Source organism: Pararge aegeria, chromosome 8, assembly GCF_905163445.1.
Source record: "Pararge aegeria chromosome 8, ilParAegt1.1, whole genome shotgun sequence".
Taxonomy (NCBI): Eukaryota; Metazoa; Arthropoda; class Insecta; order Lepidoptera; family Nymphalidae; genus Pararge; species Pararge aegeria.
Window position 1 is genome coordinate 13,457,208 of NC_053187.1, and position 27,129 is coordinate 13,484,336.

At 33.9% G+C, this 27,129-nt stretch overlaps 1 protein-coding gene across 5 annotated transcripts in view; it reads right to left on the reverse strand.

The window, feature by feature from the left end:
* The window catches only part of LOC120625710 (2-oxoglutarate dehydrogenase, mitochondrial), a 46,238-nt gene extending 19,430 nt beyond the window's left edge, over positions 1-26,808 (reverse strand). Inside the window, exons 1-9 of one of the 5 annotated variants that reach the window (XM_039892859.1) lie at positions 26,662-26,808; positions 24,732-24,862; positions 22,417-22,551; positions 17,780-17,930; positions 17,126-17,193; positions 9,896-10,003; positions 7,600-7,702; positions 5,001-5,079; positions 4,075-4,251 (exon numbers count right to left, since the gene is read on the reverse strand). In XM_039892859.1, coding sequence (XP_039748793.1) covers positions 4,075-4,251; positions 5,001-5,079; positions 7,600-7,702; positions 9,896-10,003; positions 17,126-17,193; positions 17,780-17,930; positions 22,417-22,551; positions 24,732-24,818 — 908 coding nt within the window. In that variant the 5' untranslated portion in view covers positions 24,819-24,862; positions 26,662-26,808. Of the gene's footprint in view, positions 1-4,074; positions 4,252-5,000; positions 5,080-7,599; positions 7,703-9,870; positions 10,004-13,252; positions 13,371-17,125; positions 17,194-17,779; positions 17,931-22,416; positions 22,552-24,731; positions 24,863-26,469; positions 26,624-26,661 lie in introns of those variants that run through there. The other 4 variants (XM_039892858.1, XM_039892854.1, XM_039892857.1 and 1 more) reach the window with 4 other exon arrangements.
* Positions 26,809-27,129: the final 321 nt, after the last annotated feature.

Genomic DNA, 27,129 nt, shown 5'->3' on the forward strand with positions numbered 1-27,129 from the left:
AATTTCACCTCTGGTACGGCAAAGACACATTTTGATATATTAATAAGCATACCGTAATCTCTTAGCCTACTAAATATCTGGCGAAGATGTTCTCCGTGTTCCACTTCGTTTCTGCTAAAAATTAAAAAATCGTCCAAGTAGCAATAACAGAAGTCGAGTCCCCGGGTCATCTCGTCTACAAACCGCTGGAACGTTTGGGCGGCGTTGCGGAGACCGAATGTCATAAACGGGAACTCATAAAGCCCGAAGGGTGTTGTTATTGCAGTCTTCGGGATATCCTCGGGACTGACAGGTATCTGATTATAGGCCTTCACGAGATCAATCGTGCTAAAAACTTTACAACCAGCTATGCTGTGGGCAAAGTCATGGATATGCCTGATCGGATACCTATCAGGGATAGTCCTGGCATTCAGTCTCCGGTAATCACCGCAGGGACGCCAGCCATTATTTTTGTTGGGAGCTAGGTGTAGAGGGGATGACCACGGGCTCTCTGAAGGCCTAGCTGTACCAATTTGCAACATGGTGTGGAATTCCTGTTGCGCTATTTTAAGTTTATCAGGCGCTAAGCGCCTTGGCTGGCAGGAGACTGGAGGGCCGGGTGTTGTGCGGATGTGGTGTACCGTGTTGTGTTGTGTAATACGTAACGTACCTGCCGGTCGAGTAATTTCTGGAAACTCGTCCAAGATTTTATGATAACTTGATTCACCAGTCATGACCTTTACAGAGGAAATAGAATCAGGTTGAGCAATTGACGCAATAGTTTTTAAGTTAGTAGAACTATCAATTAAACATTGGTTACGACAATCTACAATTAATTTATAAAAAACTAAAAAGTCTACGCCAATTATAGGTCTCGTCACGTCAGCCACAATAAATCGCCACACAAAATCACGACGAAGTCCGAGGTCTATATTAAAGTTTATATAACCGTACGTTTCAATGGACGAACCGTTGGCCGCACTTAATTGGTAATTCGCGGGCTTAAAACTACCGAAAAGCAAGGACCGGGGGAAGACACAGAGGTCGCTTCCTGTATCGACCAGGAACTGTATCTTCGTTCTTCGATCCGTGATGAAAAGACGACCAACAGCAGGAGGGCAATCGTCGGTCGCCATTAACGACTGCCCTTTTCGTTTTCCGAGGTTTTGAAGTCGCAAGGTCGAACGCACTTATTGGCTTGGTTACCGTATTTAGAGTGGTAGAAACAAACCGGGTATTTGCGGTAGCTTGACTGAGAACGGCTTCGTGAGCGTCCTCGTTGTGGTTGTCTGGCACTCTGGCGAGATCTATTGCTAAACTTGGATGTCAGCATCTCAATTTGCCTTCGCAGCTCCGATACTTCCTTTCGCAGGTCGTCGTCAACAGGTGATGGACTTACACTAGCATGAACGTTGGGCGTTGAAGTAGCTATATCCATAATCCTGTCTGCTAGTTCGGCCTGTTCTTCTAATGTAGCTGATCTCTGCGCGGCAAGAACTGTTTGGACGTTTACTGGTAGTCTGCTGATCCATATCGTGTGCAAATACTCGTCAGGAAACTCGGCACCGGCTAGATCCCTAAGGTGCCGGAAAAATTGCGAGGGTTTTCGGTCACCAAGTTCCTCGTGGCGCAGCAACTGTTTAATTTTAGACGCTTTCGATGCGGACAATCTATTAATTAACTCAGATTTGAGCTTGTCATACTTTTGAGCCGCTGGAGGGTTCACTATTATGTCCTTTATTTCTTTCGCGTATTGATGCTCAATGTGACCAATGACGTAGTAGAATTTAGTCATATCACTGGTAATATTAGCTAAAGCAAATTGGCCTTCTAACTGAGCAAACCAAATTTCGGGATCGTCTGGGTAAAACGGAGGCACTTTGATACCGACCTTATAAATCTCAGGTGGTCCATCCGGTGAAACACACTTTGTATCTTTTCGAGTTGTTGTACTACCTCCCGCTTCTTCTTGATCACCAACATTACCGCCAAAGCTGAACATGCTGGTAGGTGTTCAGTAGCTTCCTCCACGCGTTCCCGAATGACCTCTTCCAAGGTCAAAAAATAATCCAAGGGTCACCAGTTTAGGGGGGCAATGCGTTGTGAGTTATGATCTTCCAATGATGTTCAGGTTTGTTTTAAATGCTAAACACACTTGTAGTTCAGAATCACTTTACTCCGATATTTACAATATTGTTTAGGGCCGATAAGAAACACAATAACATTCGTTTTACATTGAGCGACACGACTGATGCACGAATCCAATAGCGGACTGCCGGCACGCGGTTAGTGTACCGACTACCTACATGCAAACGACGACGTCATAATACCAGTCGGCAGTTTGTGCGTTTCAACTGCGAGATCGGTATGGACTATTGTTGAATTACACCGGTAGGTACGATCGTAAATGTAATTTTGTGAATGTTGATATGTATGTTTGTGTGAATGTTTGTATGTTCGAATTGTTATTGGTAAATTAGAATAAGGTGTTAAGTTATATATGTATGTAAAGTATTTAGGTTAATTATTATGATATAAGTATTTCGTTTATATATTGTGATACCTACAGATTGTCCACCAATCCACACTGGGCCAGCGTGGTGGACAAAGCCATAAAACTTTCTCATTGAGGGAAGAGACCCGTGCCTTGTAGTAATAAGATGATATTATGATTCGCATTATATATTTTTATTTCTTGATAATTTAGGTGGTTTTAGTTAATCTGTTATGGTGAGCCAGTAGATTAATTATATCAACAATAAGCAATGCCAAGGAAATAAATTTGTTTTCAATGTCATGTGTTATTACTTTTTAGAAGATAAGATTGTCTGTTCACTGTATCTACAGCAGACGGATAGATAAAACCATATCTCTAGTATGTCAAAACGAAGCTCTTCCACGGCTAGACTATCAGTTATCGCTTTTAATGGATGTATAATAAGCCAAACAAAACAATAAATGTTAAAATTAGAAATATTTAATCAATCCTTCTGCCAGGCAGAATAAATGAAATTATACAGCTTTTGACGGGAAAATTTCGCTGAGCTAAAGTTAACGCTAAAAGTTCTTAAGGAATTCAATTTAATAAATCTCAGCATAAAGCTTGTACCTACTTGTAGAATGCCTTTATTTTTACCACCATGTACTTCATGTAAAAAACCTTTTTCTGAGCAATATTTACGGGTTTATTACCTATTTGTTTTTTGCATATTATAGATTTTTTTACACTCGTTCAAAGCACCAAAAGCTCGTCCATCAATTGTAAAGTAATAGAAGCTTTCCCATTGGTAATAAATAGAGGTCAGTGTTAGAAATCATATAAAAATGTCTAGGATAAATATTTGAACACACGAAAGGGCTTTCTAGTTTTACCTATAGGACTAGCTATTTTTTGCGAATTGGTCAATAATTATTGAAAAAAATTATAAACAGCAAATAATTTAAAGCAAATAAATATGAAAAATTGAAGCACTACACCAAAAGGTAGCCTGGTAATCTAATGCCCGAAAACAAGTAATGTAAAGAACTGCACCAAAATCAGCACATCATTTTAACGTAAATGTTACAAGACTTTTTCACGCACAAAGACGAAGATACAACATTGTAGTCCAGACCCTCCCGGTTCTACCGTAAAAAAAAAGTATGATTGATGTACTTAAGATACTCCAAGCCTCAATCAATCATTTTTTAAAGAAACATTACAAAAGATAAACCTATATATGCAAAGAAATGTAATCTAACAATTTTACCCCGAGGCATTTTCTGAAATTGATTTTATCGATATAAAACATTTTCGTCTTGTGAAAGTGTGTGGAAAAAAATTCTATGCCAAAAAAGTCCTTTCAACTAATTATGCAAAAAGTGAACTAGATTTTTCAAGTTGACTTTTGGCATAGTAGACTTGTAGCATTAGTTGAAAGTAGTACGGTACCGAGAGTAACAAAGGCTAAGTTTTCTCCCAGGAGGACAGATAAGTGATTCCCGCGGGATGTGTAAAAAAACCGCAACGAGAAGAACGCGGGCAATAGCATTAGTATAGTTGTAGTAATAAATACCATACAGGGAATATGTCGCGTTTGAGGTAAAATATATTACCCAGTAGATCTTGTGAGTCGAGCGAGGATCAATCTCTTCTGGTCGTTGCTCATCTTCGTAACATTGGGCGGTTCCATACGCTGCCTGATCCAGTTGCATTGCTCCAGCGAGTTGATAAACATGAACTCGATACCGATGTTGTTGCAATAAGCTTGCTCAAGTCGATTCAGGATCTCTCTACAAAATAACATTGAATATAGATGATTGTAGCATCCGAAGCATGGTCTTGCAAATTGCAAGAGACTTTTTTCTAACAATCCTATTTTAAGTAAGCTTTTGCGTTGGCGATTGCGATAAACTACTAACTGACTTTTTCTCGCGCATGAAATAAACGCGTGGTGGCATGCTAGATATTTAACCCTCTATTGAATAAGTTATATATTTAGCTATTGTGTTATCAAGTCTCGGTGGGGTACTTTAGTCTAAAGTGGAGACGAAATACAGAATTAAAGAAAAATTTGACTTTCTTGAATGCAAAGAAAAGGACAGCGATACTATACCTACTGTTATTTTTTCACGCACGCAATTAACCTCAAATTTTGCACCATCCGAAGAAATAGCGCGCAGTGGATATTCATAATCTCTATTGAAGATGTTCTAATGTGTATCGTAAGCAAAGGCCATTAAGAGGAGATCCAGAAATAATGCGTGCGAAAGAGTCAGAGGTATAAGTAAACTATCTGTCCTTCTTTTAGCAAGCAAATTTGTTTCCATACTTTACCTCGTCTCATTGATCTTACTTTACCTTCCTGCATGTTTCGATCAAAAGCCCTCTGGACACAAGCCACCGAACATTGAATATAACTATTATATTTTGGGAGTAGTTGAAGCACTGATAGTTTCGCATTAGCAATAACTCCTAAAATCTAATAGAATGCTTAAGTTCTCCAAACGTAGCAATATATACTGAAATTCGGCATAAATACCTTAAAGGCAAAGCCTTCTCCTTCTCTCCAATAAAAGTGGTAGAGGGTAGTTTGAAAACCCTGTCCATATCAGCTTCATCTAAAAGCAGAGTGATTCATAAGAGTGCGTGAAACATGAGTGAACAACAATAATACAATTTTATCCCACCTTATGAAAACAATATTTACATGATTTTTTTTTTACATAACATTCAAATTGATTAAATAAATATAAAACATAAGGACCATACTATGAGTAAAAGCACACAGAAAAGCATATTGCTATGATAGATATCATATCCCTTTACTAGCATTTCACATAATGTATGAATGGTAACGACTAACGTGTAATTTTTTTATGCTTCTGGCATCCCGACTTAAACAAGACTTCATTATCCCATATGGAAGTTTGCTACATTCTCAGAGAAACTAATATATTTTAGGGAGAGCTTGAGGCAAAAATGTTTATGTTTAATAGCCAAGTGTTTTTAATGTTATTTTAATTCAGTATCTTTTATCTGCAGCTTTTGTATAAGAGTTGTACGCTCGAAAGAGTATTTGTAGAGTATGGAAACAGTGTAACTTAGAGCAAATTGAGCTCGTCGGCCTTTTATGATAGCTCAAACTTGTCTACACCTTTACAGCCAACGCTTGCGGAACGTCTGTAAAATGTAGAAGTATTTCATAAAAGTGTTTCGATACCAGAAATTACTCTTGCTCGACTCGATTTACAAGGCCGCAAATCTTATACTAAACGTACTGACTACTAATTCTCTATGATATTCAACTCTTAAACAAGTAATTTCTGCTGTTTGAGATGCAGTCTTTGCAGTTTTTGTAAGAATCGTTGAGAAAGTCATCACATAATACAGAGCTGGACTCTGTATTATGTGATGACTTTCATATACTATAAATTGCCTAGTATTATTATATTATGTGATGTGAATGAATGCAAATAATACTTTATGAATTCTAAATTAAACCTTCATATCATAGAGAATTAGGGTCAAGGTCACAGTGTATTTTCTGCAATAAGTTAAGACTCTCTCTCTACATACATTCATTCCTCTGAGGTTACATTATTTTTATTATACTATGACGCCATGATATAAATGTGTTTACCATTAATGTATAATGTTTACCAATTTTATTATTGTCCCTACATATTACGATACTATGCGTACAATGGATGTCGAAATATATGCCATTGGCCGCGGTCCAGGGCCGGTAAGTAAATTAATCGCTCAAGGTCACCTCATCAATCTAAAAGAATATCTCGAACAATGTGTATGTATACGTACAGTTATTATATGAAGTTCATTCTGACACAATACCAATAAACAAAATCTTCGTTGTATAATTTTCTTTTTTTTGGGAAATAAAGTTTAAAAAAAATACCCATGAATACAAAATATAGTCTTGTTTGGCAACAGAAAATGGCAAAGATTCTACATGCAACCATGTAAAAAAAAAATTTGGAAAATCCAAAAGTGCACGCCTCATAATCTCATTTTTTTCACAATAAAATTGAATTTTTTTTTACTGAAACTTTCAATGCTCATTACAATTTTTTTTTTTTAATATTAATTATTATTCATTTTTTGTAAACAATACACGGGAATGTCATAATGATTGCACATTGAAAGTTACAATTAATATTAGCTAGAATAATTACATGGAAATTTAACGACAGTGAATTGAACGCTCATATTAACTAAGAAATTATGTCGTGTGTTACTGTAGATAATTAAAAAAAAATTATTCCGATACGATAATTTTTTCGACCAATTTTGATGCCACATGTCCGTGTATGGACACCCGTCCATACACGGACGTCCAGAAAAGATTATGTTTAATGTTATTATTTACTATGTTAAACAAAAAAATTGTTATTGAAATGTATTTTATGTGCCTGACAAATTATTTGACTTGATATTAGTGTACTCAAATTAACCTGTAAGTGCAATATAAATATAAAAAAATCAATTTCAGTTTCGAGAAAACTGCTTTTTTTCAAATGTCGAGAGTAGAGCACAACCTCAACGTTTCGCTTATGAGGCGTGCAAAAATGCAGAGTTTTATTTATAGATATCGTTGCCATGAGAATAAGCTGTGCGCCTACAGAAGCTTTCAACGGCTCGCTTCAATATATTCGTATATTAGAGTGCCAAATGAAATTCATATAATACAAATAAAATAAATACAATGCTATACAATATTATGGATAAATTGTTACATATAAATCATGCATTACTGGATCATATGCAATATATTTGGATATATAGTTACTTATAAAACATGCTTTACTAGAACATATGCAATACATTTTTATATCTACTAAGTGCATGCATATTATGCGACAATGTGAGTGTCATGCAATTATGGAGAACAGGTACAGTCTGACATGGGCCGTGCGTGCCGAGGACTTGTGCGTTTTCGTTTCTGTAGTTACGGCGTACAGTCGGGATACAAAACTAAATAAAATCAAGAAAATAAAACAAACAAGCAAATAAATCGATCTTATTATTCGATGTTATTGATGTTAAAACTACTTTACTGCATCGCCATAACTACCCATGAACTACGTCGATCGCCCAGATTATGGAGGTCGTCTCCTTACCAAACCTGTAGCTGTTGTGTATCACCTCCCGTGGATTTTTACCGGCCAATTCGAGGTTTGCTATTTCCAAGGGGTCGAGTTTCGCTATATGGTGTCCTCGGATCTGTTTTAGTTCATTTTGTTAAATATATGCAGCAAAACAACTATAAACCTGTTGTTAGGTAGTTATTTTGAAAACATGTAGATAAAAAGCATAAATAAATAATAAAATAAAAATAAAATATAATGAAAAGCTATCACGTATATCATTCCATTAAATAATTAAAAATAAAAAACTGATTTTACCTACGTGAGTGAACACAAAAAAAATTACTAAAGGGAATATATATATATATATATATATATATATATATTCGTACTGGTTTACTTTAGTTTGTATATATAGTATACATATACATAATAAAGATACTACAAGTAACTATTGCTACTGTTCCTTTAATAATGTGTTTTTACAAAATATTTATTTGATTTATATAAATTACAATAAAAACTTGCGTCGCAAATCCTTATGTAGATACAAAATTCTATTAATTAAATCCCGACTTAATACATAATACAATGTTCTTCGAGGATAAATACAACTTGAATATTTTTCTAAATTTAACAAAAAAAAATGCTTCTGGTAACACAATGTTTAAAGGCATGGATGGTTGCATAGCTGGCTTACTCCGCATCCGGCAATTTGACTCTTTCTCGATTTTCCACCTCTTTTCAAGGATTGATGAAATCAAAACAAACAATACATACATACCCGTCACTCGTAAAACCTTCTGCCTTTAAGATAATTAATCACCGTCAAAGTTACAAATTTCAATCTGATTATCACATTTCTTCAAATTCGATAACGGATCAAAACGGCAGAGAACCGTATACCAGACTGCATAAAAATAGGAATCAACCCTTTTTAGTAGTCAACTTCATAAGAATTACATCAAAAATTTAAACATTTACATCCAACACCTGTGATTATTCTATGACAATTTATGAATAAAACTTATTTTATATTACTAATATAATTAACCTCTCAATAAACTTTTTTCCTATTAATTTACATATTATACAGATCATTTCTTTTTTTTCTTCTTCCTATTAAAATCAACTAATTCCACCTCTAGTAAAGGAATATGATTGCAAAGCATATTATATTTTTTTAAATAAAAGATTATTATGCTGTAATAACGAAGCTGTTAAGATATTTCTATTTCTACAATATACAAAAGATTGTAATGATACAAACGACCGAATGTCAAAAAGCTAGTCTCAAATTAAATATCAATTAATATATTGCGTCAGATAAAGCCTATTTGGTAAATGCGGAAAGATTAGTATTATAATAATCATAACATATCAGATTTAATATACAAAGACAATATGATTAATTACAATAGTTTGATTTGAAATCAAAAACAAAGTACTTTATGATGTAGTAAAACTGTACCTAAAATCAATATGTATTATGTTAAAGCTGTATTGCTTTCTGTCAACCCATAGCAATCCCTCGATAAATCCCTGAATATATATAAATAAATAACTAACTAAACAAGCCCATAATATTACAGAAAAATATAGGTACTTAGTAAACATATACATATATAGGTACCTTACGCACATATTAGTAACAATTTTTATGGCTTTATTTTTATAAACACAATTAAATTGAAGGTTGGACATTTGTTATCTACTTTATAACAAGAATTTTAATAGAACCATAAAACCCCACACCAAACCAGTATAAACAAAATACTGCATACTTATAATATACTCCCAATTCCCACAAGCGATAGCTAAATTCTACAGTGAACCGTTTCTGATATAAAACTTCCAGTGGAAATTACTGTACAAATAATTTACCCGGGCAAGTGCAACAGTAATTTTTTAATAAAGCTTGGTATTCCGCTAGCAATTTTGAAACTCGTATTGCGAATTTGGAACGATAAAGTAATACACTGGTTCATCAGAGATCAACGTATTTTAAAAAGCAAAAATAAATAAAATATAGGAAGAAATTTTTAAAACAATCGCTTCATACTACCACGTTATCAGAGCATACCGACACAAATGTATAAATTCTACAGATACCGAAAACGTAACACGTGTATGACCCCTGTATTGTTTTTTGTTTTGTTCAGGGTAATTGCCTTGATACTGACCTAAAACTCACTGGCCTTTCCAAGTTCTAAATAATAACAATCAAAAACAGTTATCTTATAATTGGATCTCGTTCGTAACCAGTGCGAACCGGCCGCCAAACGCAATACGAGCGGGCCATACCGAATCGAACGTGTTGCCTAATCACCACTTCACTGGCGAAGGCTCGTAGGCCGCCATGCCAGTCGCCGCTAGAGCTCGGGTCCCCAGTCGAGATGCCCAGCGGATCAAGCCGCGCCACGAGGTGACCGCGCGACTAGTTATATAAAGTAGAGCCAACATTACCGCAAAAGCCAGTTTGCTTCTGTACGCAATATGCGGATCAGCATTAAACGGTACAGCCGATGCGAATATAAAAATGTAAATAAAGCCAAAGAGAATAACTAAAGAATGTAAACTGAAACTTTTTTGCATTTGGCCGAAAAGGATACTATATTTCACTATGTTTAAATCGATATACTTTTCTCTCGCAGGCAATATCATCAAACGTATTTATTTTTCTGTTTTAGTCCCAGTGGTCACACTATAGGCCAAATAAAAATTATTATTATTCTTATTATAGATGAATAATCTCGATAAAGCTCGATCGTGTCACTTGAGAAAGATGCATAAACTACCGTCGATCTCTAACACATTCGGGCAGAATTTCCGGTCGGCATAAGTCGGATACAAAGTGAATTTAGTAAGCAGTTGCTTCGGCTCAGCCTTTTACTTCAATAAATTATGCTGCATCGAACATACTAACCAGAAAATGTGTTTAGCACGCACGAAGCTTAGCTGCACGAAATGTAAGTTGCGTGTAGCTCTTGATGGCTTATGCGATAAAGTACGATCAAATTAAATTGAACAATTCATTTTTAATTCAAATATAATTTAATAAGTGACATAGTCAATTCTTTATAGACGTGTATATCACCTAATTGCTTATTCAAACTACAGGTACTACTCTACTTAGACAAAAATTAACTTCAAGTAGTTAAAATACGTTAGCAGTAGTGCAGCTACATACCAGGATATTACTGGTGTGCAAGAAGTTAATTCAGTTAAATTGTTTAAATAAGTGTTACAACACATTTGTAACACCCCAACTGAAGTGTTACGTTATATTATTTCGTATACCCAGTCACCAGTAACACATTACCGACACCGATGCAGCCGAGAACAACGTGTTTCTGGACGTGCTGACAGTGTTTGTGATTCTGGATAACACCCGATAGTGGCATCACTAAATACTGACGAGATAACTAATACTCATTTCGGGTGGATTGTTGGATATATATTTCTACCACAATAATTGGAAGCAATATTCAGTAATTCTTTTGTATATTCTCATTCCTAAATAATAGGCACATTTAACTAATATTTAGAAGAATACGTTGGTTACAGTTCGTGATATTGAATGAACAAAACATTAATTTTATTCGTCCTTACTTTTTAATACTAACCTATTGTTTTGGAAGTTTTTTTATCTTGTTTAAGAAATATAGATAGCGGACACGCTTACACATTATTAATAGTCAGATACAAGCCCCATAATATTTGAATAGTGAAAATTAAAAAAAAACCTGGAACCTAAATGTTGAGACTAGCAATCATAAAACCGGTCCATCTAGTTAGTAATGATCGGAAAAACAAAAAAATTTATACATTTTAAAATGCTTCAAAATCAATTTTACTTTACTGATAGTAGTAGTAAAACTGTTTCAATATCACTCTACTGCAAACGAATCTGTTAATATTTAGGCTAGGAATTTAACGTACATGCATAATACATTTAACACACTCCATTATCTTTATGGGTGATTAGTAAGCAAAGAGGCATCGCAATAAAAATTTATTCTCTATACGAAAGTGAAATAGTAAAATCTAAATGAAAACAATCACACTGCGCGTAAAATATTCACTGCAGTTTAAAAATGCAGTGCTTTTGTATGATGATTGTGATATTGTGAAATGCAAAGGACATAAAATGCAAATGCAATGTCGTTTGGCGTAACTAACTACAGGAGGGTTAGCAGCGGTTAACGAAAAACGAGAATTTATGTAAACAAACCTTGAAGTCATTTGCTTATGAAAGAAAAGGACAGATGCATATAAAATGACATATACAAAATATGTCATTTTTATATGCACGATAATAATATCAAAGTTTGTTTACATTAATTAACACTTCGTTTTCCTCTGCTCGGGTGGAAATATAAATTGAATTAACATTAAAATTTAATTTGGTATAGAATTTTTAATTCAAATCATTGCTAAGTGGAGAGGCTGCATACACACTCAAGGGTAACACGTAATGGCGTATTTGAATGCAATAACTCTGAAACGTTAGATCAAATAATAATCCTAGTGTGCAGTTCTTTTATACTAATTGCGCGTGTCATAATTCAAAATAGTTGTTATGTTTTATTATCTTGTCAGGTTAATATACCTGAATTCGCCAACATTACTCTAATACACATTACATGCGTATACGCAGCGTATAGTGAGTTTATTGTACACTGTACTTCCTACCAATCAGATAACAGATAGATGACAAATTCAATAATTTGTTTGTTTAATCTGTGGTCGATGTTATTTTGTATGATGTATGATACATAATAAATAATGATAACACTAATGCTTATACCAGAACACGGTCTAGTCTAACTTAGTTGTTTTAAGTGCCGTGAGACTTTCTTCGTGGAAAAAACTCATGAATGTATCTCTGATATTCTGTCAGTGATTCAAAACGCAGCGGGGGTTCACCAATCACAAGGCATTTAGAATGTTACATGATATAGTCATCTTCAGATTGGTGGGACCGTGTTGTGCGTACGTCTGCTTGGAGTTAGACTTAAGATTGTGTTATTTGTCAATGCGAGTGTTATACATGTAATTAGACTAATTATATAAATTTTTTTTCATGTATGTAATATTAAGAGAAATAGTCTAAAGGTCGAATCAGTTGTTAGGGGATTTTTTTCGTGAAGTAACCGAGATGCTTGAGAACGAACGACACCTCCTTGAAGTCTAGCTACGCCAAGCGGAAAAATCTTATCCATTATAATATTTTCTAGTTGACGTTAGCCTCAGCTTAAGATTTATATTTCTTCAAAATTAAGAGTATAAACTGTGAGCATTGAAGTCATAGGTAGTTATTTATTGTGTGCGCAATATATAAAACCCTCTAATAAAAAATATTAGAATGGACGAAGTTTAAGAGATGCCTTGCCTTTCCACTAGGTATATACAAGAAAGATTTGCCAGAAAAGTATGTAAAATCTAAAAATACCATCCATTTATTTCCATAGCTCATTTTAGCTCTTACGAAATGTAAGAAACTAAGCTCAACTATGAAAGCTAAGTGATACCGTTGGTGGGTTCTACACAAAGATATGCCTACGTGACTTGCAGATCCTAGGTAGAAAGGCCGGCTAAACACATAGCTATCACAAAGTTCAAACGTGACACATAGTCAAACGTGATTGTTTCCATGTAACCGGCAGTAACTTCGGGTGCGTACCGAAATTGAAATATTTCCTCATGATGAGCTCGGAGTTGGGCGCACGCATGCCCAGCGCCGGCAGTTTGGCCGTGGTGATGCCCAGCGGGTCCACATCCGCCGCCAGGTGCCCGCGAGCCTACGCATTACGCACCCCACCACCTCAAGTTAGCCCGCACTAGCTTAGCACGTATACGCCTATTCACTCAGTTTAAAGGACAATGCCTATGATTAGTATTGCTATAAATAGAATTGTGTAACTAGTTCATGATGTCAATAATTCCTCTTTATAATTTTTTTTAATTGTACATATTCATTAATAAGAAATCCTTTCTTCTCCGAACATAAAATATTAATACTATATATGTATTAGTCATTAATTGTTGTGATTTTTTTATACCTAACTTTAAATATAAGTTAATGCAAATCGATCTTTTAAATTTAAAAAAAAAATAGGCTATTGAATACTAACTAAACAGTTCGATTCCTTATTACCGCTAAATTCCCAGGATTACCATAATAACAACAATATTTGTTTTCTAAATTAAGCCACAATTATATTTATACCAATACTATAGTTTCACAGTCATTTGGCCATTGTCCTTAAAAAGTCGTTGCAGCACTTGTATCTTGTATCTACAGCGTATACAGCTTATACAACTTACTTTCCTACATTTTAGTAAAATAGCTCAAGGAATAGTAGCCAATGTGCTGCAAACCTAAGTAGCCTTAACTACAATTAAAAAAGAAAGAACCCGATACTTCGTTGTGCAATAATTGCCATATTTACCCTATCACTTCAATTCAAATTTTCAGCCAATCCGGCTATGAAGATAAAATTTATGGGGGTGATTCTTTTAGCTCGAGTTTTTCTGTCTCTTCAACAAAGACGCCTTTCGGATTGTTGTGAATGTGATTCTCGATAAGTTTTAAGCGTCTGATGAAAACGTTCCTCTTTTTAAACTAACAATAATCCTATTGCAAAAGCGATAGCAATCCAATTGCTGTTGATAATTCATGCAATTTAAAACCTTTATTATCTAGCCTGGGGCTTAAGCCAATACTAAGAAGCACTTAAAAATCCGTAGATACTCGGATTGGCGAAACCCAGAGATATGCCCGAATATACTAAAACTCGGCGTCGGCGTTAAATACCGATTCCTCTGTTTGAGGATAAGCTAAAACTTCTCTAAAATACTGTTTCAATACAGCTTCGTTATATTTACGAATTTGAGGCTTACCGATCAAACATTTTTCTGATTATTATAGATAACATGAAATCTTTGTTTTTGAAATCTATAATTTTAAAATGGTGTTAATTTATAAATTTGACAAAAATTTCCATAGTTTGGATTTATACAAAAAATAGATAGGAACTTATCTGGCACGTGCAAGTTTTTAACCAACTACGAGTACTGACATAATATATATAAGAAGAGTACGACAGAATATGTTTGGACTGTCAAATTTTTAATCAATCACACAAGTCATACCTACTTCATTTTCACATTCATTTACCCTTTATTTTTTCCTGATATGATTTATTTTGGCATTAATTTCCTCTTTAAGATTTATTTTTGTGTGCACATGTTACATTGACTCGTACACTGAAAATCAATACAATTATGAGTGTAACTGAATAACGACAGCTTGTTAACAAGATTGTACAAAGCCAACGTTAACCTATTCTATGTAAATATAAGCAAGAATTTTTAAAGTAAACATATATACCTTTTAAGGTAAAAAAAATTGCAGCGAGCCAAATAAATCAAATGCAATCCGAGTGGGAAACCTTGAAATAGGCATATTAATGTCATACATCTTGGCGTGAAATCCCATGAAACCGGGTCTAAGCAGATAAGTGCGGTAATGACTTTCAATGACCTTCAATAAATTAGGCGTTTACGTCACTGCAGCTAGAGCGTTTCAAATAATTTAGATGTTGCTCTACACCATGGGTGGTATCGCTAGCACATATTTAGACTAGACAACTATACAAAAATCTGATAGTGATTGTAAAAAGTCTTAATAGTCGAAATAATTTAAAAAGTACAATATCAGTACCAAGAAGTAAGATTTTCTGCCAATGAGAGCCATCTAGTTACAATAGTGGAAAACAGATGGCAATCTTTCGATTCCATAAAAAATCGTAGTTAACTCTCCCGCGATCTAATAAGTAAACCTTGGTAGCAAATCTCAATATTGTTGTCTTGGTGACAGACAATAATATTGAGTCTATGATACTCTTAAATGTAATTAAGGTTGTGAGTCTTTAATTAGTATTCTACCTAAAATACCAGCAATAGTTAAATAAGTAACCAGGAAACATTTTTCAGTTGAAACACAGATCAGATTTCGATTGTGATTAGGATTAAATCACGTGGTGTTCCCGATTTTACTAAATGATTTTAAATTTAAAACTTTATAATCTGCAAACGTCTGTTTAACTTTATTAATTTTTTCTAATACTCCAAAAAGCCTGAAGATGTAATTCAGTGTTTTGCGTCTTCAATTCTACCCAATGACCCAGTTTATAAGTAACCAAGAAACCTTTGACAATTGAAACACATCTTTTAAACAATTAACTTATCTTGTTCTCTATCGGATTTCGTCCAAGAATCACAATCCAATCGTGATTTCGTGGTGTTTCCGATTTTAGTTAAGGATTTTGAATTTAAAACGTTATAACCTGCAACCGTCTGTAAATAGGTCTACAACTACTAAAACTCTGGAGATGAAATTCAGAGTTTTGCGCCTGTAATCAATATTCTACCCAAAAGTTAGTTGAAACCTTTTCCAATTGAATCACATCGTTTAAATAATTAATTTATCTTGTTTTCGATCGGATTTCGTGGTGTTCCCAATTGCATCCAAGAATGTTTCATACAAAACGTAATCTGCAACAGTCTGTAACTCTCTCAGTCGACTTATTTAATTATTTCGACTTTAGTATGTAAAAAAAAAAGTTATGAGTTTTGTGAAATTCGATGCGCAGCGACACGCCTAAATGCGAGTTTCAAAACTGCAATGCCAATTTCCTTAGAAATTCCTGAGACCTTACCTATTACCTTTATTACAGAAAACTATATCTTTGTTTAAATTTGCTATGTACAGGTATTTTTTTTAATCACTACTGTTTAAAATTCAAATAATCGGGAAGTATGTTTAGATCGTGTACTTCCACTGCCAATAACATGAACCTAATTTAACTATAAATAAGTTAATTATACAGTTGATACAACGATACTCCAGAGAATTATATAAAAATAAACTGTTTTAATGTAAATGTTAATTATATGCCAATAAAAAGTCACGATGACTAATGGAGACTTAAAAATCGGTATCTTGTCCCACTCATCGGTTCGATGTATCAACTGTATTACCGCATACGTAGATGTTATTTCACATCAATAGGGGGCACAAGACAAACGCATACAACATGATTCTGCAACGGAATAAATGTAATGCTTTCAAATAATATTCAATACTATGAGTAGGCGATGATAATGCCTTTCATATAATAACAGATCTTATCTTATGAATCTTTGATAAAGAGCGATCACAGCAATAGATTAAACATTAATCACATAAAACCACGTCTTTCAATCTATGATTATGAATAAAAACAAAAATCTTAGGGAAACCTGTTCGTTTTCTAGAAAATATAGGGTCAACTTGTACTACAAGCTAAATGTATCCGTAACTAACAAGGTAGAGGACATTTCCTGTTCTTACCAATATATACGACCAGCGTAAAGTTAAACTTATAAGTGTATAAAGATAACTCTTGAGAAATACCTTGAATTTAATTCATACACGTATCTAAGGTAAAAATGGGCAAACTATAAGTAATAAGTGTATTAATGATTTAAATGAATTAGAATGTTGATTCACCTGATAACTCCTGATGATAGCTTGTACGGCTAGATGATCGTCGATAATCTTTTCGTTGATTGGAGAGCCTGGGATCGAACAATTTGTATTAAGGAAAGTAAGATCGATTAATATTGCACCAGCTAAAACAGATTGCTCTCAATACAGCTGATGTTCATATTTTTACCTATTATGCAGAACATGTAGGTACATACATAATATAATTATGGATAGAACAGTACAATTACTTTTAGAGGAGAAAGTTTCCTTAAAACAATTCTGTAGAACAACACATCTTAATTTATTCTTAGGGTTAAAGGAACAACATTGTACTTTATAATAGCACATAGGTTGCGTATTATAAAATACAACATACCTAACACAGAATTTTCCCGAGACCTGATTGCGCAATGTCGCATTGCGGCCGAAATGTCTCGAGTATCAGTAAGTGTTTTGGCAAACCTGAAAGATTTATATCTACAAAACATATTTGATCGAGATTCAGTAGTTTTAAAAATAATTACTGTTCAATTAATTTGTTTGCCTTTACAGTATACAAACTTTGAATAAAAAATCTTTGATTGAGTTAAAATTATTTGGAAATCATCAAAAAAAAATTGATATAAAATGTTAATCAAAAGGAACTAATGATTTTTTTATTCTACTAGTACTTACCGGCTGAGATAGAGGGCATGCCACCGGAAGCTGGGACAAGTGACGTAAGCGGCACTTCGTTTTTAGAGTACGGTGCCAGATTTGGAGGAGGTGTGTAGGCAACGCCAGGTTGTGCTCCGTTGGTCGCATTGCGGAAGAATGCGTCCCAGGACTAAAACAAACAGTACCTAAGTACAAGTCCGCTGATGTCTGACGCAGGAAGTAAATCTAGCAACAAATGCAAACCTCCTTTTAGAAGACCCCTAACTAAAATCCCAATTACCATAAATTACTCACTTAGAAGTACCAAAAATTCAGGCCAAAAACAACAATTATCGCACTGAGACCGCCACGGTCTCAGTGCGATAATGTAATGAAATTTAAAAAAGAAATTTGAAGAGATTCGTATTCATAAAATCTATTACCTGCTTTGAAAGGCTTTGTCCTAACTAACTGACAGACAACCTACGCCCAACGTAGAAATTTAAAATGCTGGAAGAATATTCGGTGCTCATGGAATATAAAAATCATAGAAAATTAAAGTGTATTTAGAAAGTTCTTTTTTATAATCTAACCCCTAAAGGTAACAGGGGAAGGTTTGTATGAAAGTTTGTATTTTTCAAGTTATAAGCGTGAATTTATAAGGAATTTGGACCAAAAATAAAAGTTGCTTCACAGTATAATGTGAGAGTACTATGTAAAATGATGCCACTAAGCACATAATTCAAAACAAAAGTATTTAAGATTTGTTGGTCATCCAGACTAAAATTCGAAGTTCTCGAAAAAACCGGTAAGACAATACAATTTAATTGCTTATTTATTTCTCATCATTATATTATCATTGTGCAAATAACAGATATACTTATAAACGATATAAAACTACTGACCTTACGTTACACAACTTCACCAACTGTTATCATTTACAAGTAAACAAGAGAAAAGCAAGAGTAAAGTCCAAACGTGGGAGTGCATATTAGTCTTAATAATTCTGGACACCGTAATTCAACACAACTTTGGAGAGGTATGCATTTTCTATCAATTGAATTATGACGACTTTTTAATTCCATTATATGCAAGCACGTTAAGATCGCAGACCACTTTTTACGTGAGAAGATATATTAAATTCGTCGACATGACGTCTATAGATGACGGAGTTATGCCCTAACATCATCTTCATAAAAAAGGATTGATAATCTCCTCCTAATTGAAGTCGGTTAAAAAGCACCGCAATCGTCTCTTTTATAAAAAAAAAAAAAAAAAATATATATAAAACTGTACATTTTCGTGGAGTCGTGGGTTCGACAAACATAAACTTGAAGAACTTCTACAAATAAACCCAGCAATGGGTGGCAACTGTAAATGCTAAAAATAAGCGTGTAGGCCATTGAATAATATATAAATTGTACACGCTAATTTCTACGACGTATTGTTTACCGAAATAAATTGCCCAAACCGCTAGGCTCGTATCTCTCGATTTATGGTGCCTACCATAAACGCTATGAGACCGTTAACCTATTTGGATAAAAAAGTTTCGACTAGAACTGGTTTGATTTCATTAATTACTTCTTATAATATCACGAAGTGAACCTCAAAGAAATGTAAGAAAGTATATGATTTGCCTAGCTCGAAAAAAATAGCAAAACAAAAACTCTATTCATTTAAATCATCATCATCATTCCAATCATCCCATTACCAGCCCACTACCGGGCACGGGTCTCTCCTCTCAGAGTGAAGAGGTCGGCCGAGGTTTAGGCCGTAGTTCAACAAGTTTGCGTATTGGTGGACTTACACCTTTGAGAACGTTATGAGGATCTCTCAGGCATACCGGTTTCCTCACGATGTTTTCCTTCAACGTTAAAGCAAGTGATATTTTAATAACACAGAGCAAAGATTGAAGAGTTTTTTATAAAAGTTTCATTAGCATAGATTAATGCATTGCCTGCGTAGTAGATTATTATTTTCAGTTATCTCTCAATTATGATAATAAGTATATGACGTCACAAATTGATACAGTCACTCAGATAGGATATTTTATCTATAGATAACTAAATTTCAAAAGCTTATCCATAGACAAGTAAACAACAAGCAAGTATACAGCTGCAATTATAATGATTCCAAGTTTTTTTATAAGTTAATAAATAGTTTCCATTTCCATTACTATATAAATACGTAGTTGATAACTATATAAATATAAAGCGACTCTTCTTTGTAGGATTCCATACAAAAATAGTACAAATAGAGCCCTTATGGCTCGACTTTGTAGGTACGTCGTCTTATATATTCCAAGTAAATTTTTGCATTACGGTGCACGAGTCGAATCGAAGTCACGCACGCACCGCATAGATTTGAAGTGCTTTTTACACTACATATAAAGTACGATTATCTTCAAATTAAGTGAAGGTTTGGTATATTTCAGGCGATCTCAGGCTGCATCATCCGCCATTAAAAAAAACATTTTATAATATTGAAAAATAAACCCTCGGCGAATAATGCGAGTAAATACGGCACATTATCAGTACATAATTGCTTTCGGTACTGAAAGATAAAGTAGTTTTAACTATATCTAGATTTATCTGTGTTTCATTCTGAATCCTAAGGTTGTCTGGCAGAGATCGCTTCCAAGCGATAAAGCTGCCTTTCGAATTCTTCTCCAGTCCTTGTGTCCTCTCTATTCGTCCTTTATTTTTCTAACCGTGTAGTGTTGTACAAATAAAGTTAAAGAGTTTAAATAAAATAAATAAAAATTGCAAGCATAAACATTTTTATCACGACAAAACGCCAAACCCCAATTAGATGAGCAAACAACCAATCAAAGATACAATTTTTTTTAAATAAATAAATACTTTTAAAGCAGATATTTTGTCCAGTGAAAACCGACAGTGAACTGGATTTACATAATTGAACATAAAACGCTTGCCGAGCGTTAAACGGATCGGTTAGAGCTCGCCCGCAAATTGACCTTGCACGTATTGAGTATTTCACACTGTGACCTTGACAATGCAGACGTCAATCCATAAATGCGCTGATGCTTCACTGTGACGAATCTATTCATTCCTCTTCAGTGATTTTGCTTGCTCATCTAGCGCGTTATGGTGATAATGCTGTTTGGATCTTTTAAACTACGCAACGGATTTTAATGCAGTTTTCAGCAATCGATAGTGATTCACGAGGAAGGTTTAAGAATGAATAAATATACTTTTATTGCACACCACAAAAAGTACAAAAAAAAGGAAAACTATAACAAAACAACGTTTACAATTTGGCGACCTTATCGCTTCATAGCGATTTCTTCCAGGCAGGATCTCTAGTTATTGATATAAACAAATTTATCTTTAGAATCGCTCTTAAATATTTTAATATTCATGTGAGATTATCAATAAAATTACTTGTCGTCTGGTTAAAAGGGTAGTTTTTTTATAATATAACAAGGGTTGCTAAAGCTTCATGATTTCAGAAGCCCTCAAAAGCTAAGCCGGTAAATTTTAACTTCCACTATTGTTCTTTATGGCTGAAACACATTAGTGTGCAACGGCCAGCATCAGAGGCATTTATAGACGAACGTGTAAATGTGGGCCGTGGCGAAGTTTGGCCAGTACAATAATTTCGATTGATCTCAAATCTAGTTTCGAGAAAAACTATATTTCGGCTATGGCGGTGACGCACGAACCTTAGGAGGCAGCCACGTACGCACGCACGCACTTTGTAAATACGCGATTCGCGTATTCCTACTAGGTATGTCACGTCTACGTATGACGCCATTTTAAGTCCGCTCAGCGTTTGAGCAAGACATGTGATTTTGACATGTGAGATTATGATTCCTAGACTTTTGTTTTCTAATTTAAACAATTAAGGTTCTCCCCGTTACTTAGTATATTAAGGATTATAATAATAAATGAATAAACCTAAATGTTCATAATAGTAATTTGTTTTCTGCATTGTACATTTGCATTTACCTTTTATTCTATATTTCGCTATTCTATATTTCGACCCACAGTTGAGACACTTATCTGAGTTGCAAAATGCAGCATGTATCGAAATGGTAAGCTAATATATGTATATAAAACATTCTAAACACAATTACTAAATCATCAATGTAAAAAAAGTCAACTTAGTTACATTTCTTGGATAGCGACTAAGATATTTCTGCAAGCAAAGCAATACAGTTTAAATTTTTATTAGGTACTTATATATATTACAATATTGCAGCTAAAAACCCATACAGTGGTTTTACAGCTGCAATATTGAGAGATAGAAAACATAGGTTTGATAACTAATAAGGATTTAGATATATACTGTAATTTCGATAAAGATATAAAAGAGTGGTATATTTTGGTGGCATTCCATAGTAAGTTAATTTAATCTCGTAAAGTTTAGCCAGCGTTTGCAATTTAAGCGCACAAAAATATGTTCGTAACGACATCACTTTACAAATATACTTCGAATTGCTTTCCTGTAATCTAATGCCTCTTTACTACATATAAACTTCACTCTCGAGTGACTGTTTCTGTTGCTTAAAATTGCGTCAAAATCCGTTGCGAAGTTTAAAACATATAAACGTACAAAAAGCGGGAGCGACTTGGTTTTATCCTATGTAAAGATAACCCAGAGTATAATATGCTAAAACACACTGTACAATCAGTAATAAAAATTGCACTTACTGCATGTACGGAGTTGGGATCGGAGAGCCACGCATTGTACATGGTCTCCACATATGCTGAGCTGGAGCCATTGAGAAAAGGTTCTGCTGCCGTGGAACTTTTCAGCCTGTTGGCGTTTACTGTCATAGCGGCAGCCTGTTAAATAAAATGCTTTTCTATAACACCCGAAAGTAATAATCAGTCTAATCTAAAATCTTCACATGTCAGATTGAATTAGTAGTGCTATCCTTTTCCTACTCTTCCCTGCAGATAGGGGTTATCACTATCAACCCATTACCGGCCCGCAAGAGGACATGGTTCTCTTATAATATAAGGGTTCAGGCTGTAGTCACGCTGGCCAAGTTTGGTTCGGTAGACTTATCACGCTTTTAAGATCACTATGGAGAACTCCCAGGCAAGCAGGTTTCCTCATGATGTTTTCCTTCTCCGTTAAAGCAATTGTCGTCTTATTACTCATATTCAAATTCAGATAACTCAGTAAAGTTAGGTGCGAGCCGTGATCTAGCTCGGTCCTCCGAAAGGGTGGCCGAAGACACCACTTTTACCTGGATTAATTATCACCGTGTAGATAAGGATATCACAACTAAATTCAGTATTCCATCTGAATATTTTGGATTATTGACGGTAGGCACAATTCTATGATTAATGGTTAAGTTAAACATTAAAAAGTCCTAGACCTTATTGGCATTGTTGACAAGCAATATTATTTAACTATTGTTGGCGTTTTGTTTGACAAATTTCAAGGGGACAAGATTAGTTAAAATTACTTTATCTATTGTCTACATCTAAGGTAGAGTTATATTGTAAGCAAAATCATATGCATAAATGAATGAATTGCAATGTTTCGAATAGAGATGGATATGTCTGATTAAAATAATTTATCTCTCTTGCATGAAACACATAAAAAAATTATGTATGTGTTTTCCAGGCAACAAACTAACAATAAGTTCCTTTTTACAGCAAAACCAGTCTTAATTACATTTTTACGGAGATATGATGGATGATGAAGATGGTCATGGGCTCCTTTGTACTGCTGCAAAATATTTTAGTTTCAGGAGGAAACATTGCTTCTAACAGCTAGTCAATTAATTCATCATAACATAAACTAAGTATCTAAGTACTGTCTAACATAATGTATCATTAACACAATATTATATAAAATCAAAACATAATATGTTTAATACCTATTGAGTTTTAATCTTTGCCTCTGATAACAATTTATCAATGTAAAAAGGGGGCTCGCCTTTTCACTGATAACACAGTTAAATAGAAAAATCAAATCTGTCACTATATTGATGACACCAAATCTGACATGTGCCAAGGGCATCGGATACAAGAAACATCAAAATGTTAACAAAGATAACCTGGTTCTCGCATTTTCGTATTTCTTCCGTACAGCCTATATACATAATTCATCTACATCACTAAAAAAAATCCTCTTAGATTAGACTGCCTTAATGAAAATAGATCACACATCTTCAAAATGGTTCAGAGTAATTTATGAAAAAGTAACAATGTCATGAACACAGCCAGACATGATAAGGAAATTTCTTACATGCATGTTCTCATTTAAACAATAATAAAATTACTTGATAAGGCCATCTTGAATTGCTTTATGACTTTTTGCTTCAAGAATATGCAAAGAATATAACAAACCATCAAAGTTTATATATAGCATTAGATAAATGCCCTCCAGTATTCAGCATTTAAACAATAATACAGTAAGACTTTAGCTATAGATTTGGATTTTGATGACAAAATCAAAAAGGTATTCTTTTTTCGGTTTTACAAAGTTGATTTTAAATTCTGGTCTTTGTTGTCTCAACTAATGAAAATCTTCTGGACTGCCCCTTTTTCAAGCTCAACAGTATTTTGCAGTGTACCAGTTATAACATACTATTAAGTGTTTAAAAGGCACTAGCCTTAGGTATGTTTAAAAAGTTGTTAGGTTGACAATGATTTGGTAATAAAATCAAGTCAGCTCATCCTGTTTTACATCAAAAAACAGGCAAGTGAGCAAATCATTTTTATTTAATTTAAAATTATTATTAAGAAATGTTCTATTATTGTATAAAATTTAGTATTAAAATTTATTTATTTTACAAAAAACATGTACAGTTAAAAAAGTTTTGTACCACAATAATTCTGATTGTAATCAGTCTAGTAATGTTTAAAAAACAAGACATACACATTCCCAACTTCTTGCACCTTTGACTATATACTGTTTGTTCCATCCATCCATTTCAGTTAAAAATACTTACTCACAAACAATATAATAATAGGTGGTTATATATTCCTAATAATTAAGTTCTAACCTGAGGTTTGTTGAGGAGCCATGATGCAAATCTGTCTGTGGTGCCAGATCTAGTAGAAGCCTGGAGGGCTATCCTTGCACGATGCATTTTTAGTCTTGATTTAAATACTGCTGTTAGTTATACTGCCAATCCTGTTGAATTCATAAGAGGTGATACAGTGGTTCAGGGCTACAGTACAGTACAGGGTGATACAGTATTTGGATGTTTAAAGTGATTGAATTCCCAGTCACATCAAAAAGTGATGCTTAGTAAGTGTGTAGAATAGAATAAGTACTACATAATGGACATAAAAAAGCAAAAGGTAGGTTATTTGAAATAAAAAAAGTAGAAACAATTAAACAACCTTGTAATATAATCAATAATGACAATTAAAGTTATTTTCTTAAGTACATATTTGATTAATCTTGGCTGAAAGATAATAGTGAAAAGTAGGTTAGTCACAATGTCAGAGGAACTGGCACATTGACAAGGTATGTTTATTTTCTGGCCTCTGTATGTAATGTGAAATATCAACATGTTTATATGTTTAATGGTGGAAAAAATTATGTCTATCAAAATATACCTTACATACTTATATTAAGTAATAATATAAGTATGTAAGGTATATTTAAGGTAATTAATTACTTAATACCTTTTAGGTTACTTGGCATTGTGCAAAATAACTATATCATTGAAATAAATAAGTGTAATACCTTATTTTTTAAGATATATTTACAAAGTTTGCAGATAAGGATTGCATTTTTGTGATATAAGTATAAGCATATAGTATAAAGCATTAGTAGTTACGAACTGTTTCTAAATTTGTGCCATTAAGAAAAATACAGAAAATTTTATGCCAATAAAAACATGTGACAGATATAAGTAACACAGGCAGGACCCAGTTTCTTATTCAGAATGTAAAGTGACTAAATGCTTTTCATTTATGTAAAATTCACCTCTACATAGAATAACTGTTGATTTTCATTTTACAAACAATATTTATTATTTAAAAGTCATAGAGAATAAGGACCCAGGTTGCATCACATTTCTGTAGATGATCGCACACCACTAGTGCCATTTTAAGTTAACCCGCACCATTATCTAATGACCAATATAGGCTGAACAGCGCTCAAAATCTCTGCATTGCACTGCAGCTATGAAATACTTTGCATCAATATTCGTAGTACCACTGGTGTAGCACTGCATCTCATCTCTAAAGAAACCTTGTTTGACATTGTCACTCAGTTATGCTGCAGAGCAGTTTCGCGAGCCTTTAGTGAAAATATCATTAGAATACTTAGACCCTTCATCCCGAGAAGGAAACGTTACGATGCACCCCGAACGTGTGGCCATAAGGTCCATATGTTATAAAAATTGACATATCTACACAAACAAATAGTCATTTTCGTCACATAGGATTTTAAAAGAGTAGTTTTTACCTCAGATATTCGAACATAACCCGCCACATACAAAAATTTAATTGCTTTTCATACATTGTTTCCTCAAGATTTTCATAGAAATTTCAAGGTTATGTCGTGTCAAAAGAAAATTTATAACTTTGCAAATTAATTTGTATGCTTTCTTTTTAATTAATTATTCCGGATTTTAAATTGTTTGGATATTTATTAATTTGCCGTTAATCTTTTTGTTATCTTCTTTTATCTAAGTATACGAAACAGGCGCCGATACGGGGAATGCCGTGACTAATAGATATTTCACGCAATTTAAAATTATATGTAACAATTATTTTATTACATACCTTCTCCAGGACTTTCCCCTAATATTAAATGATGAGAGATCAATACTGAAATCCCGTGATTCAAGGTTACATAACTGGCACCTTTCTATTACGTTATACGAGCAATGAAATGTTAGCACTGAGACACGATGGAAATTATGAACTATCTAAATAAAAACTAGTCTTGATATAAAAATATCAGAACTGAGTTACCTTTAACACTTATTCGAATGTGTACTTTGTCTGCACAATTTATTTTAAAAATAATTAGAAAAAAATGTTCTCTAACATCTTTTTTCGTACTTTTTCCTTCATAAACTAAACCATAGACTATGGCTGAGGCTGACTGCTGAGTGCTGAAGATATGATAGACTCTTATGTCATTGAGGTAAATGAAAACCATAAAGGAAAAATCTAAGAACAATAAATAATAAATAGAATGTACTAAAATAAAACGAAGTTCACCTATATCTTATTCAATTGTTTTAAGTGGTATCACTATAGTGTGAGTGGAAGAAAAATTAGTATTAGTTGCTATTATTATACAACGAGTAACACAATGAAATGTCAAATTTGTTACCTTTAGATATAATAAACTTATTTTAATATTTAAATAGTATCTTAAATAATTATTACTTGAAATCTTCACTCACCATTCCAAGCTACATCTAGGTATTGCAT